Raw genomic sequence first — 16,381 nt, 5'->3', positions numbered from 1 at the left:
TATCCCTTCTGATGTACATTAAACTTGTTTACCATGAATGAAAATTTGCTGGTATGTAACCTGTTGGAAGTTATGAAAATAAACCTTGTTCCTAGGAGAGAAATTGATTACAATTATTGGACCTATATTTGTTACAAGTCTAAGTTTATAAAGTACCAAAGAAACTATGAACCAAAAGAAAATATAAAATAGATTAATGAAGTTTATAAAAAAAAGTTTTAAGTTTTAGTCCTTAAGGCACTAAAAAGAAGAGTATATTATTTAAAGGAGATAAGATGCTCACCATAGCATATTAACAAAACATGCTCATGCCCAGATCCTGGACAGTGGATCCTCAAACACCTTGGCCTTTGGCTGCTGCCCTTATTTGTGGAAGCAACCTAGTGTGCATTAGCGAGACCTGGCTGACACAAGAGGGGCAAGTTCCTTTTGGACATATGTACAGCCATATGTCTTGTGGCAACAGCCAAGGCCTAAGGCAGCATAGTGGTTTATCATCTAGGAATCTTTTTGGCTTTCAGGAACCATTTTCAAGTTTCCAGGTTTAAGATCCTATCTTAAAACTGGACTCACGGGATCTGTTGGGAATGTTTCTGCTGTGCAAACCCTCCATACTGCATAGCAGCTCTCTTGTCTGAACTTCTGGAGGTCTTCTTAGGGTTGGCAGTAGAATTTCCCAGGGGACTTAAATCTGCCATCCCTGGGTTTGTCTTCGGAGGCAGCCCAAGCATTCAAGATGAGCATGTGGCCATTGGCCTGTTTCAAGTCATCCAAGACCCAATTAGGGACAGTGTTTCCACTCTGGATATAGTTTTCTTGTCAGAACAGTAGCAATGAGATATGATGTGGGATCTGTCATTGTCTCTCTGTCATGATCAGAACATGCCTTGGTGGCTGTGAGATTCTCCAACATTCAGCAGGAGTCAGAATGTAATTGAATGATCCATTCTTGGTGACTAATGGGTTCACTCTGGTTACAGAAGGAACTGAGGATGTATCATAGGTTCTGTTACAAAGGCTGGTGGAGGCTTTGGCCACAACTTGGAATCAGAGAGAGATCAAGACCCTTGAATATTGCTCCTGAAACTCCCCATAGTTTATGGAGTTGCTGAGGGTGGTGAAAAGGGCTGAAAGATGGCTAGAGTGTTGGAAGAAAACTAAGAAAGAATCTGATTGGACACTGGTAAGAGACAGTGGCCTGCATCTTGGCAATAAGAGTGGCAAAATGGTGCTATTTCTCTAGCTTTTTTGCATCCACAAAGTGGTTCTGTTCTAGGTCACCCAGTCCCTCCATGGGAAGGAAAACTCAGGTGATCACTTACAAGGCCATGCAGAGGAGTTTGTTGAATACCTGACAGACAAAATGGGTCAAATCCATTTTCAGTTTGAGACCAAGTGTGGAACAGATCCATTGGAGATACCCAGGGAACAGTCTTGCCCTGGAAATGGACTTGCCTCTGGCCTGTTGAACCAAATGAAGTTGACAGGGTCTTTAGAGCTGTTAACACAGCTGCCTGCTATCCTGTCCCTCCTGGTTTTGAAAGCCTCCAGGATGATAATCTACAGGTGGGTCCAGGAAGTGATTAATGCATCGGTGAAGAATGAGGTGTTCCCAGCACTATTTAAGGAAGCCTTGGTCCACCCACTCCTCAAGAAATCATCATCAGACCCATCCTGTGTGGACAATTTATCCAATTTCCCATCTTTCCTTTCTAGCAAAGATGGTGGAAAAAGTGGGTGCGTTGCAGTTCAGATGGTCCTGGATGAAAAGGATTATCTGGACCCATTTCAGTTGGGTTTCAGGCCACGTTATAGGACAGAAATGGTATTGGTTATGCTTGTGGATGATATCTGGTGAGAATGAGATGTGGCTAGACTAGAGTATCCATCTGTTCTCCTTGATCTCTTGGTGGCTTTTGATACCATCAACCATGATATCATTTTGGTCTGGCTGCAAGGTATGTGGCACAATATTGCATTAGTTTGGCTCCTTTCTCCAAGGTCAATCCCATTCAGTGTTGATAGGGTGTGTGAAGTCCAGCCCAGAGCCATCCTCTTTTGGGATGCCACAGGGCTCAGTACTTTCTCCACTCCTTTTTAACATCTACGTGAAACCTCTGGGCAACATCCTCTGACACAATGGGATGAGCTATCACCAGTATGCAAATGACACACAACTTTACATCTTCATCTCAGTGATCCAAGTGATGCTGTGGCTGCCCTTTTTCAGTGCTTGGGGCTTACATGGAGGAACAGGCTTCAACTGAATCCTGGCAAGATGGAGTGGCTATGGATGCAGGAGACTTCAGCATCTGATTGTTTATCGTCTTTAGTCCTGGGTGGGGTTCACTATCCCAGGCAGACTTAGTGCATAACCTGGGATTCCCCTGGGCTCATAACTTCTGCTCAAACAGCAGGTGGCATTTGTGGTTATGAGGTCCTTTGTGCAGATTTGTGTTGTGCACCACTTGTGCCCGTATCTGGATTGTTACTCATGTCCTAGTCATTTCTCATTTGGTTATTACAATATGACATATCTGTAGCTACCCTTGAAGGCTATTTGAAAGCTATAGCTGGTGCAGAATGCAGTGCCATGTATAGTTCTTGGTGGCACATGTAACACCACTATTGCCCGAGCTGCATTGATTACCAGTTTGCTTCTGGTCTAATTCAAAATGTTGGTTGTTACCTTTAAAACCCTATTCTGAGTCCAGAATATCTGAGGAACTGCCTCACCCCAATGGATCTAGCCTTCCCCACTCATTCCAACAGAAGACGCCTCCAATAGGCAGGGTCAAGGAGAAGAGCCTTTTCCCTGCGGCCCCGCCCCTATAGAAATTCTACCACCTGAGGTTAGAATTGCTCCAATTGTTTTAGCCTTCCATCAGAATATTAAAATTTGATTTGTCTGGTTTGATTGGCATGGGCCACAAAGGAAATGCTCACTGCTGGAGGTGGTTAATGGGGGTAAGAACACTTTATCCCATGCGATATGTCTCCTTCATTTAATGTTTCATATAGTTTAAAGTTTTAATGTGCACAATTTAAATTTTTAATTCTTTTTCTATTTATCTTTTTATCTTTAGCCTCCAGTCCCTACTCATCTTTGTTGTTGTTCTTCGCACTTTTTCTAGAATCTCAATTTTGTTTTACATTGTGGCGACCAAAGCTGGAAGCAGTAGTCCAAGTGTGGTCTTACCAAGGCCTTATAAATTGGTACTAACACTTCACATGATCTTGATTCTATCCCTCTGTTAATGCAGCCTCGGACTGCATTGAGTTTTTGGGCAGCTGCAGCACACTGCTGGCTCATATTTCAGTGGTTATTCACTAGGATTCCCAGATTCCTCTTATAGTTACTGCTATTGATCCATGTACCTTCTATTATGTACCTGTGCATTTGGTTTTTCTTGCCTAAATGTAGAATGTCATTTTTCGCCATTGAATTTATTTTGTTAAATAGTGCCCAATATTCACGTCTGTCAAGATTCTTCTGTATCTTATATTTGGGTATTGAAAGATAAATTAACTATCAGCATGTTAAGAAAAAAAATCTAAACTCATAATCTCCCAGAGACGGTAATAGTAACATTTCATAAAAGTAAAAGGAATTATGTCTGGAAGAAGAAGGGGGACGACATTAAGCATAACTACTTAAAATTTGTAGGGAATTGGTCTCTGAGCACAGACTACCAGTAATTGGTATAATTAAAAATATATAACAGTAAATATGTTAATAAAATAGGGATTCTCAGTGAGTTTATTCATGCTCAATACCTTAATTATCTGTGTATAAATTTTAATTGTTGTCATGCAAAATCTCATTGTATGTGATAAATGGTTAGGGTTATCTGAGAACAGAAAATTAAGAAGAAAATATTCATTATGATCTATATAACATACTAATGAAGGAAGAATGAAATTTTTTTGCTACAATGACAATAGGGACAATGTAAAATCATAAATGTGATTGTCTCAAAAGAATTTTTGTTGCATGGAAAGGTTCTCATACACATGGGAACTTCAATAAGGAGACTAAAACATCAATTTTGTGTCTGAGAAAGACTATGTTGGCAGAAGAGATTAAAGCACTATCTGTCCAATTTCCAGCTAGAATAAATTATGAAAACTCTAATTTGGGTTGGAATATGGCTGATTTCATTCATTCATTTTCTATGCCTGGGACCTTTTCTTTCATGATTCTTTTAGCCTGCAGGTATTCCAAAACCAATGCTCGAACGTTGCTCATGGTCCCTCATGCCTTAGTCACCTCCCATTTGGATTATTGCAATGTGCTGTAAATGGGGCTTCCCTTTGGGTTAAACTTACTATGATAGTGGTATGGTCATAAATAACCAGTTAAGTGCTCTAGGCAGAAATGAGCACTTGCCTAAATTCCATTTGTTAATAAAAGGATAGATCAGTGGTGGCGAATCTATGGCACGGGTGCCAGAGGCGGCACTCAGAGCCCTCTCTGTGGGCATACGTGCCGTTGCCCCAGCCTTGCCTCCCCCCGCAATCCCCTCCTCTCCAGCAGCCCCCCTGAAGGACAGTCGCCCCTGAGCGTGGCCCACGTGAAGCAGCGCAGCCAAGGACATGGCAGCCAGGCAGCATAGACAAGACTCTGTCCTCACACCCCATCGTGCACAGTTGATGCTGCAGGGCGCAGGCAGAGGGCGTGACCACCATAGTGCTGCTGGGCTGCCTGGGCAATCTGCAGCGGGCCCTGGAGGTGGTGAGTGGCCCTGCAGGCAGGCGGGGCGGGAGATGGGGTAGAATGGGGCGGGGCAGGGGGTGGAGTGGGGGCGGGGCCAGTTTTTGGGCACGCAGTCTCTAAAAGGTTTGCCATCACTGGGATAGATTCATCTTCAGCATATAGAAGAAGTGGAATATCCACCCTAGCAATTGTGGGAATAGTAAGGGGTGAAGCTTGAATCAGTTAACAGGCTTTTTCAAAAAGAAGTTAAATACAATAAGGATCTGTGCAACCTTGTCTAACTCTCTTTTGAACTGCAATTAAATTAGACAAAAATATTTGTGGATTGCATCTAATTCTAACAAAGGTGTTATTATAGCGTTATATATAAATATTATAAAGTCCCTGAATAGGAGAAACAGAATAATAGATTTGGAAGGGACCTTGGAGATCTTTTAATCCAACCCCCTGCTCGAGTAGATCTATACCATGTTGAACAAATGGTTGTACAATCTCTTCTTTAAAAAAACCTCCAGACATGGAGCACTCACAACTTCTAAAGGCAAGTCATTCCATTGGTTAATTGTTCTCACTGTCAGAAAAATTTTCTTTAGTTCTAGGTTGGTTCTCTCCCTGATTAGTTTCTATAAATTGCTTCTTGTCCTGCCTTCAGATGCTTTAGAGAGCAGTTGATTCCTTTTTTTGTGGCAGCCCTTAGATATTGGAACACTGCTATCATGTTAACCGTAATCCTTTTTTTCCGTTAAGCTAGACATATCCAATTCCTGCAACTGTTCTTCATATGTTTTAGCTTCCAGTTTCCTAATTATCTTTGTAGTTCTTCTATGTACTCTTTCTAGAGTCACAACATCTTTTTTATATTGTGGCGACCAAAGTATTCCAGGTGTGGTCTTACCAAGGCATTATAAAGTGGTACTAGCATGTCAAATGATCTTGATTCTATCCCTCTGTTAATGCAGACCCCGACTGCATTGGCTTTTTTGGCAGCTCCAGCACACTCCTGGCTCATACTTAAGTGGTTATTCACTAGGATTCCCATAACCTTCTTATAGTTACTGCTATTGATCCAGATATCTTATTCAGTACCTGTGCATTTGATTTTTTATTGCCTAAATGTAAAGCTTTCTCTTGCCACTGAATTTCATTTTGTTGGATACCTCCCAGTTTCAAATCTTCTAAAGTATTGGTTATTGCTTATTTCCACCAGCTTGGTGTCATCTGCATATTTAATGCTTCTCCCAGATGATACCAGATTTAAGATCTAAAAAGGTTACATAATGTGAACATCTATTTTTGCTATTAAACCTTTCGTAAGATATCATATGACAAAGACATGATCTAAGCTAGACAGTGGATATTGATAAGTATGGTCCGTGGAAAGTGAAGAGTGATTGGGACAAAAACTGGATTGCTCATTGCTCAAACCTGAATGTATCTCTTCAATCCTCTAATTTGTTGTTGGGTATATAGGTATAACATTTGCAATTAAAAAAAAAAATTCAGCATTTTTTTTTATAAATAACTTCTAGACCATATAAAGTTTGCTTGGAGTATGTACAGTATAACAGCTAAGAGGATAATAATAATAATAATAATAATAATAATAATAATAATAATAATAATAATAATAATAATAGTAGTAGTACTAGTAGTAATAGTAGTAGTAGTAGTAGTAGTAATAACAGTAACAACAACAACAACAACAACAACAACAACAACAATAATAATAATAATAAACTGGAAGGGATTTTGGAGGTCATCTAGTCCAACCCCCTGCTCAGGCAGGAAACCCTATACTATTTCAGACAAATGGCTGTCCAGTCCCTTCTTAAAAACTTCCAGTGTTGGAGCATTCACAGCTTCTGGAGGCAGGTTGTTCCACTGATTAATTGTTCTAACAGGAACAATTAACAGGAATTTTCTCCTTAGTTCTATGTTGCTTCTCTCTTTGATTAGTTTCCATCTGTTGTTTCTTGTTTTGCCTTCAGATGCTTTGGAGAATACCTTGACTTCCTCTTCTTTGTGGCAACCCCTGAGATATTGGAACACTGCTATCATGTCACCCCTTGTCCTTCTCTTCATTAAACTACTAAACATACCCAATTCCAGCAACCATTCCTTATATATTTTAGCCTCCAGTCCCCTGATCACATTTGTTGCTCTTCTCTGTACTCTTTCTAGAATCTCAACATCTTTTTTACATTGTGGTGACCAAAACTGGATGCAATATTCCAAGTGTGGCCTTACCAAGGCATTGTATTAACATTTTGCATGATCTTGATTCTATCCCTCTGTTAATGCAGTCTTGCACTGTGTTGGTTTTTTTGGCAGCGGCAGCACACTGCTGGCTCATATTTAAGTGATTATCCACTAGGATTCCGAGATCCTCTCACAGTTGCTACTAATGAGCAAGGTACCACCTAAACTATACCTGTGCATTTGGTTTTTCTTGCCTAAATATAGAACCTTACTTTTTTCACCATTGAATTTCATTTTGTTAGATAGTGCCCAATGTTCAAGTCTGTCAAGATCCTTCTGTATCTTAAGCCTATCTTCTGGAGTGTTGCCTATTTATGCCAGCATGGTGTCATCTGCAAATTTGATGAGTTCCTCATCTATCCCCTCATCCAAATCATTGATGAAGATGTTGAAGAGCACTGGGCCCAGAACAGAGCCCTGGAGCACCCCATCATACACTTTCCTCCATGTAGATGCAGTTCCATTGAGGACCACATGCTGAGTATGGCCGGTCAGCCGGCTACAAATCCATCTGGTGGTGATGCTGTCTGACCCACATTTTTCTATCTTATCAAGTAGTAGGTTGTGGTCTACTTTATCAAATGCCTTACTGAAGTCCAAGTAAATTATATCTATAGCATTCCTCTGGTCCACTAATTTTATCACCTGCTCAAAGAATGCAATAAGATTTGTCTGGCATGATCTGTTTTTGACAAACCCATGTTGGCTTTTGGTAATGGATTTGTTTGCTTCTAGGTGTTTGCTGATTCGTTGCTTGATTATCTTGTCCAGAATCTTTCCAAGTATTAAGGTCAGGCTGATAGGTCTGTAGTTTCCTGGATCCATTTTTTCCTTTTTTTGAGGATGGGAACTACATCAGCTCTTTTCCAGTCCTCTGGTAGTTCCTCAGTGCTCCAGGATCTTTGAAAGATATTGTTCAGTAGTTCTGAGATCACATCTGCCAGTTCCTTCAGAATCTTGGGGTGTAATCCATCTGGTCCTGGTGATTTGAACTCATCTAGGGTGGAAGATATTCACTATTTTTTTGCCTATCTTAACTTTTGTTTCTGATCTGTTTTTTACGGTATTGTTTTTGATAGGTTGGACTGTTTTTTCCCTTTGTGTAAAGACGAATGCAAAAAATGAGTTAAGTAGTTCTGCTTTCTCCCTGTTGCTTGCCATCTTCTTGCCACTTTCTCCCACTAATCTACCAATCATTTCCTTAACTTTTTTCTTGGTTTTTACATGTTTTCTTGGTTTTTTGCATTGCTTTAAAATTGTTTTACTTGATAACATTTCCAAAACTTTTCTAAAAGGCATTGAAAAGTCATAGCTTTCCCAAGGCTGGGCTAGATGAGCCTCTGTTAAGGCTCATCTAAAGCTCTGCTTTGTATGGCTTTTCTCTTTGTGGATTATCTATTAATAAAAGGACATCATCTGTTCCTTTATTTCTGCCTTTTTGTAATGTAATGTTCCCAGAGGCATAGGGAATTAGACATTCTTTAAATCCATGGAAATAAATAAATTTGAGTGAAATATGCAAAAAGACTAAATATGTGCATGTTAGCCTGGTACTTCAGGTACTAGTGAGAAATATTTTTGAAAACTCCTGAACCTACAGATACTTCTGCCTCTGCTGTGGTAGGATAATTTCAAATATTGCAACACTGCAGTCACAAAATTTTGCTTTAGTGGTTTGGCAAGTACAGCAAAATATTTTGATCTCTAGAGTGACCATTGTTTCAGTCGTGTGCATGCAAAGAATTATGATGGCATAAAAGCAGTATAAGTGATTTTCATATGAAAATCTGCAGAAATGAATCAAGGCAGCATGGTTTATTTTTTAATAGAATGCATTGTATAATGGCAACAAATAACCTTTGTAGATCATTAAAATCGTGTTTTATATTTTAAATTTATTGTCTATTTTGGTTCCTAGGATAAATAATGAAGGACAAAGATTTTTAAAATATGTTGATGTTCTACTTATGTATAAGATGAATGTCATTCTGGTTACTAGCCTGCTGACATTTTGTGACCTTTTTGCATCAGATTGAGTTTATATCTTAATATGGATAATTGTGTGGAGTTTAGTCTTCCCCCTCTTTCACTTATATAAAAGTAATAGGTTTTCCAATATGGTTTTCACGTTGAAACAGCAGAGATTCCTATTTTTTCCCATAACAAAAAATGAAAAGAAAAACAAACCTAGTTTGTTTTTGTGCTTTCTTTCCAATTTATTAGTGTTATTATTTGGTGCTATTATTATTTGTTTAGTAATATAATCAGTAAAAACTTGAAGTGCCTTTTGATAAGTGTCTTTTGTCTATGTAATATGACTCAAAGATGGCTTATTTCCCCATATAATTCAACTAATTTAGAGTCCACAGATAGAAAACTATTGAGTTTGGAAGATACGTCAATTGTCTATTTTCAATGTGCAAGAACTTTGTGATTGCTAGAGGATCAATTGACTCACATGTTATTTCTACTTCTCTGCTATCCTATTATGATGAGTCTCAGCAAATAATTCCATTAGAGATATGTGCTTTGTTTTTCAATAGGATCCTGACCAGAGCTAATCGAGCAATTTGGCAAGCAGAGTCACAAATTCTGTGCTTTACCATCATGAGTATTGTGCTTTTTCTCAGAAATGCTGGATATAATTTTCTTTCAACATATAAATATATATAATCCATATATAGAATATTTAGATTTAATCTCCATATTTTAATTCAGGTAGCAAAAGGATTTTCGGTAGTATAAGTAGAATTTGGAGTAAAACTTTGCTCCATATGATGCTTGTAGACACTAGTATGTTTTATGGATATCTCTTTTGAAGCATGACAGTTCTCCATATCATTCTATTTTTTCTGTTTAAAATATAAAAGTATACATTTTTCAAATTAAGTGCTTGACATAGTCAAATTAGTAGTCTCCCGAATAATCCCATTCCCATGATTTACTTAGATTTCACAGTAGGCCCTATAGGACATAAAGTGGGTAATATTTGATATCCCATGTTTTGCTGCAGATATATCCAGCTGTCTAGGAAAAAAGGATAGAGTAAGCTGGAAAAATTTGGGGGCTATCCTGGAAAGTAGAAAGAGTGGCAGATCTGGGATTGTTTATATGACTTTAAACAATTGAGCAGAGTTTGTATGCTCCAGGTTCTATCTGTTAAGCAATGACATATGACGGGACCTAGGAAGCAGTCATGTCACAGCATCTGCTGTCTGAAACAACATTTTCTTTGAGATTCATCTGCCCCCTCAACTGGGTTTAAAAGAGTCCTTAACCTTGTTCTCCCCTTACCCCAGGCCTTAGATTAGCCTGAGCGGCAGGCAAGTTCAATAAGCTGTTTTGTTTTTAAAACAAATTCTCTTACTTCTTCTACATGCCTGTCATTTTTTCACTCATACCTTTTTTTTTAGTAATGCTTTTGTCATTGTATTGTCATTGTAAAATTGGGTAACCTTGTAAAGTTATTACATAAGGGAAGTTAATCTGATATCTGATTCAGCTTTGGGTATGTTTCATTTATTTTAAAATCAATTATTAAAAAAATACTACGAAGAATAGTTACAAAAACAAATGTCAATAAACTAAATAGCTGGAATTTTTTTGGATGATGTGGGTTTTTTAAGTGCAGGTTGGAAAAAAACACATTAAAGAGAAAAATATTCACATCATGAAATGAGAATTTTTTAGAAACCGTCTTCTGTTACAAACTATATTTTGGTTTTAAAAAATATATGGCCCTTGAAAACTTACGAGAAAAAGCTGTAATTACAAAACTAGTAAGACATAGCAGTATATTTTATTGGCATTCCAATTTTCAAATAGTAAAAAGTAAAAAAGTAATTTAAAATATAAAATAGTTGGTAGAAAGCTATCAGAAAAGATGCATTACTGTACTAAATATTACCAGAAATTAAACTTGGATTGGTTGTTTTCAGCTAAAGGCTGTTTTATGACCTTTCACCTCAGTTATTACTATCTCTGAGCTATAACAGAGCTAGAGAATTACTTAAGCAATGGATTTTGGATGCAGAACATAAGACTGTTTACCTAAACATTTGAAAATATAGAGGCTGAATCTCAGCTGGGAAGAAATGTGCTACCATCATATTTTAACTGTACCCAAATATGGGAATGCATTTTCTGCAACAAATTTTAATGTCCTGCCATCTCATTTCCTGGATGGGAAATTTAATAATAATCCTTTTAATAATCACCTTTTTTTGGTTCTAGAATTATGGAAGTAGTTGCCCCCCATTGTCACATCTTGTAGTTTTGATAGAGTTGCAGGTAATTATTTAATTTCACCTTTTTATTTATTCCTTTCTGGGATGTCAAATAATTTTTATGTTGTTTTCCTTTTATTAGATAAATAGCCTGTCCTACTTCCAAGGGGAAGTAATTAAATTCTGTGATCTAATAAATGAAGGTCACCAAAAAGTAGTAGTGGAGTCTTTTGCAAATAGATGATCTATTTGATGCTTCCATTTTATGTATATATATTTACACAGATATTTGGGGCGGGGGAGCGACCAGGCTGTAAATGGTTGTCTGGATTGTTATGGTGCAAAAACTGTGAATTATATATTCTGGGAGAGCCAAACTGATTTATTTCCAGGTCAGCTGTGAAATAAATGAAATCATTGCAAAAATCATTGATTTTTTTTTCTATGGTAAGACTCCAGTTTGTTGGAGAGAGTTTTGCATCACTTTTCTTTTGAACTCCTTTAGGTCCTTCACTTCTTTTCTAATCAGAATGCTCATAACTGATATTGATATTTATATCAAGTTATTTTTAAAAAAATTTATATTCAATATATTATTATGGTTGGTCACATAGCCAGATGTTTAGACTGGATTTAGCATTTTTGTCCACCTTTTGAGTCCTTTCTAATGACCTGGGATAGGCAGATGTGTGAAAGGTATCACAGAATGTGAGTTGTTCCAAGTAAAGCTGCTTTTTGCATTTGACTGGTTGTGATTTTGTCAATGATGATGGCGTTCAAATGGTGCTCCATGTTTATTATAGGTACAGTATCTTTGCTTTCTTTCACAAATGAAGGCATGTCCCAGGATAACATTGCAGGATCCAATCTGGGTCGGTCACTTGGACCAGAGATTTTGGACTCATGCTGGAGACCATCTTCAGGAAACTCCTCTCTTTGCTTTCTTTTGCCACCGTTGTCCTTCTAATTTTAAGTCTTTGTATTTTGTGATTTTTTCCCCCTGTTGTTTTATTCTGTGGTCTCAGATACTACAGTGTTCACTAGTTAAACTTCTTTGTCTTTCTTGTCAACAGTATTATGTGGCTGGTACTTGTCTGCTTAAATGCTAAAGTCCCAGAGCACTTTAGCTTCTTCATAGCAGCCTACTTCAAAACATTCTGGGTACTTACAGCATATCGTATGTACAGCTAAAACAGTCAAAAATATAACAAAATATAACATAATAGCTCAGACAAGAAAATAGTCAAAACAGTCAAAAGAACATTATAGCAGCTCTGCAGAGCAACTACTCTCAGACCTCAGGATAAAGCCAGGGAGGTGAGGATTATCTGTATCTCTGGGAGGGGGGGAGTTCTTCCAGAGGGCAGCACTACAGGTAGTCTTTAATTTATGACCATAACTGAGCACAACATTTTTGTTGCTAAGTAAATTGTTGAATGAATGAATTTTTCAATCTTTCTGGCTATAGTTGTTAAGTGAATCACTGCAGTTGTTGTTTGTTTGTTAAGTGAATCTGACTTCCTCATTGATTTTGCTTGTCAGAAGTGAGGTCATGATTTGGGGACGCTGTAATCATCATAAATATGGTTCAGTTTCCAAGCATCTGAATTTTGATCACTTGTCCATGGGGATGCTGTAACAGTGATAAGTATGAAAATTGGTCATAAATCACTTTTTCCAGTGTTGTAACTTTGAACAGTCACTAAATGAATTGTCGAGGACTACTGTACAGCAGAGGAGGCATGTTTCCTCAGTCCCATAAGTTTACCATATTCAGTTGAGGGTACCTGGAGCATATCTATTCTACCCGAACATATTGACTGGGGAAAAAAACAATTCAAAACAGGCAGCATATATAATTCTGTGTTGCTTTTGTTTTATCTTCATCAGTTGAAATGAACAACCAGCTGGAAAAATCACAGAAGAACAATGCAATCTTAGTTGATGGAGTTATTTTAAATGGCCCAGCAGCAGATTCAAAATCAGGCGAGAAATTTGTGGAAGAGGTCAGTAAGATCATAATGGAAGAAGTGGTAAAGAAAGCATCTGATGCAACTGAAAAGGTAAAAAATCTTTGATGTAATTGGAGTAATAGCCAATGTCTTCTAAGTACACAATATAATAGAAACTAATGATCTAAATCAGTGTTTCTCAACCTTAATAACTTTAAGAGATCTGGACTTCAACTCCCAGAATTCCCTGGCTTGGCTGCCTGGGGAATTCTGGGAGTTGAAGTCCAGACCTCTTCAAGTTGCTAAGGTTGAGAAACACTGATCTAAATAAAAAAATATTTAAATTATTTAATTTAAATTTAATTTAATTTAATTTAAATTATTAACTCAGTAGTCATATTCAGAAATGTGTCTTTATGTACAATGTGCATTGCTACTGATACAGTAAATGTAAAAATACTTTTGATATAATACTCATTATTAAATAATTAGAAATGTTTTCCATGTCATATCATGCCTTCACTTCTTAATTTCTTAGATTTAGTAGTAGATGAACTTAAAATTCAAATATTGTTGTTTGTAATCTTCTGTGTTTGTGCTTAAATTATTTGTAAATCTAAAACATTTTATAAAAACTATTTAAAAAGTTTCTAAGATATATTGAAATTCTAGACTACTTAAACGACTAAACCAGATAAGTTTTTTTTTAAAGGAATTTGCCAGAGGATTTTGCAAATTATTTAGGACACAGCCTGATTAACATTTAAGTTCTCTCATCATCAACATTTCTTTCTAATGACTTGATTTTTTTTTTACATTTAGGTGTGTGAATGGCAGTCTCCTGAGAAACTGAGAACACTTCTTGATTTGGAATTGAAAGACACAGGAGAGAGTCATCCCAAACTCTTGCAGTTATGCCAGGATGTTATACAATTCAGCGTCAAAACCTGTATGAATATCATAGTTACAATTGCTTTTTGTTCCTAATATATTAATGATATCCTTCCAATTGCAGAAGTTGAAATAAAAAGTACTTCTACATAAATGAAATGGTACTTCTACATAAAAGGCTACTTCAGGTGTATTTTCATAATTTCATTTATATGAAGTGAACCTTTATTAATATCTACCACTCCTTTTCTTACATTTCTGATTTAATATCCTGGATACTGTTAAATCCAAATCTTATTTCAGATGTAACAGAATACTCATTTTAAATGAAATAAAATCTTCATGTTGAAGTGTTTGTGCTGAGGGGGAGAGAGAAGGATAAAATAAAACATAAATACTCCTTCTTGGCTTTATAAATACTTAAGAAACTTGGAGTTTACATCTGAAATGGACCACTGAGCTGGTCTAAAATGATTTCACCTTCTTGGTGATTGCTGATGGATTTTCTGCATCTGCTGCACCTATTACAATAATATAAAGCATGATTCATTGCATGAACGGAAGTCCTACTATAAAGAAAAAATTAGTTGTTGGTGATAATGATGACCCAAAGTATGCTGAGAATTAATAAAAGTCACTTGCAAGTAAATAGCAAAAGTTAATAAATAAAAGTAGTTTATCATAAGTGAACTGTTTAAACATAGTGCAGAAATCCGGGCATGATTATGACAAAGTGTGAATGTCTCCCGGGGAGAGGAATGAATTGACTGTGATAATTGAAGAGCACAATTTGGAACATACAGTAGCAATTGCAACAAAACATTTTACTGCTTATCTCCATGCTCTGTTGAATAGCTATATGAGAGTGCATTTTTATTAGTTTTTTAAATTGAGTTTAATGTCTACCTATGATTTGTTTTATTTAAAATTGTTTCTAACCTGCTTATTTTACATAATCTTAGGCAGTTTATAGGAACAACAAATATATTCAAGTTCATTGAAATATACATGCTCAAAAATGTAATCAGGGTTGGAAATTCTAAGTAGAAAGTTTTGGAAGCAAGAAGAAAAAAGGTCCTGGAACCTAGTTGGAGACAGGCAAGAGGAGACATATCAGAGATGTTATGTTGAAAGAAAGATTTCATGATCCATTTGATAACAAGTATACTGGAATAGCTTTTTAATATTCCTGCTAATTTTAACTATACTAGACCATCTTCCTTTTTTATGTATTATGTTTATACAATAAACATGGATATAATCTGAAATACATTGAGAATCTATACAATATAAAATGTTTATAGAGTAGAAACCTTTCCAATTAGCTCCTTAGATTTCTGAATGCAATTATTAATCAGCTCATACTGACACTATTCAATATATTTTCTAGGCTTGTTTGACTTTGGCTTAATGTCTTAGGGGAAACTCAGACACTGTGACTTGTAATCCACAAGTCTATGGCTTAGTGCAGTATTTGAGTATCAGGCATTGATGCCATATTCAATAAGCTGTGTTTGAATCATGGCTGAGTATAATGCAGAAATCCTGCTATTATATAAATTGCAAATTGGGGTTCACTAATACATGTCGTCTGAGTTGTCAGAACCTGTGAGCATCTAGAGTTATAGCCTGGGGCCAGGAGGAGATTTTAATACCAAGGATTAGCAGCCCATTAAACAAGCATCAAAGTACTATCTTCAAAACAATGTTTATTTTAGTAAATAATGAGAGTGATCAAAAGGTTAATTACCTTTTTGGAAAATATGGCTAGCTAATGAAAATTCACAGCAATTTTCTGAAGATGATAAGACTACTAAAGAGTGTTATTAGTCCATTTATATAAAAGGAGCATTTAATTATATAGCTGTTTAGAGGCCACTTTTATAGAATATTGACTAATATTTCCTTTACCACTTAGCAATACATCTTTAAATAAACTTTAAGCAAGTTCACTTTTTTTTACTAAAAAAAGATGTCCAGCCTGAGCACCCGTTAACATTACACTATTCATTAATTGATGAAAGATTCAGAGGTAACATTTCTAAACCCATACTGTATTTTGGTTGAGATGAATCAAAATAGGTAGACTGGGTCTGATTTATGCTGTTTTTTTATATGAACAATTATATAGAGCTTTAAGATAGTTTTCTGATGCTATTTTATCTATTGTGTAAAATCTTTAAGCCATCTCTGTTTAAAATAACCTACTCTAATTGCTTACTTCTCTAAATATCTTGTGTGTCTTAAAAGGACATAAAACAGGAATTATAGGAAAGTCAATTTCCAATCTTTTGTGATATTGTTTATTAAATGATGGACCATTTATACATCTCTTA

General features: G+C 36.5%; 1 protein-coding gene across 1 annotated transcript in view; it reads left to right on the top strand.

Annotated features, from left to right (window-relative positions):
* The first annotated feature begins 1,363 nt into the window (after positions 1–1,363).
* The window catches only part of GADL1 (glutamate decarboxylase like 1), an 89,794-nt gene continuing 74,776 nt past the window's right edge, over positions 1,364–16,381 (top strand). The window contains exons 1-4 of the mRNA XM_015812420.1: positions 1,364–1,854; positions 12,276–12,379; positions 13,093–13,265; positions 13,977–14,103. Coding sequence (XP_015667906.1) covers positions 1,364–1,854; positions 12,276–12,379; positions 13,093–13,265; positions 13,977–14,103 — 895 coding nt within the window. The remainder of the gene's footprint in view (positions 1,855–12,275; positions 12,380–13,092; positions 13,266–13,976; positions 14,104–16,381) is intronic.

This window comes from Protobothrops mucrosquamatus, unplaced genomic scaffold (genome assembly GCF_001527695.2).
Source record: "Protobothrops mucrosquamatus isolate PMUCROS unplaced genomic scaffold, P.Mucros_1.0 scaffold83, whole genome shotgun sequence".
Classification (NCBI taxonomy): domain Eukaryota; kingdom Metazoa; phylum Chordata; class Lepidosauria; order Squamata; family Viperidae; genus Protobothrops; species Protobothrops mucrosquamatus.
The sequence above is the reverse complement of the archived record's forward strand: the minus strand, read 5'-3'. Positions and strand labels throughout refer to the sequence as shown.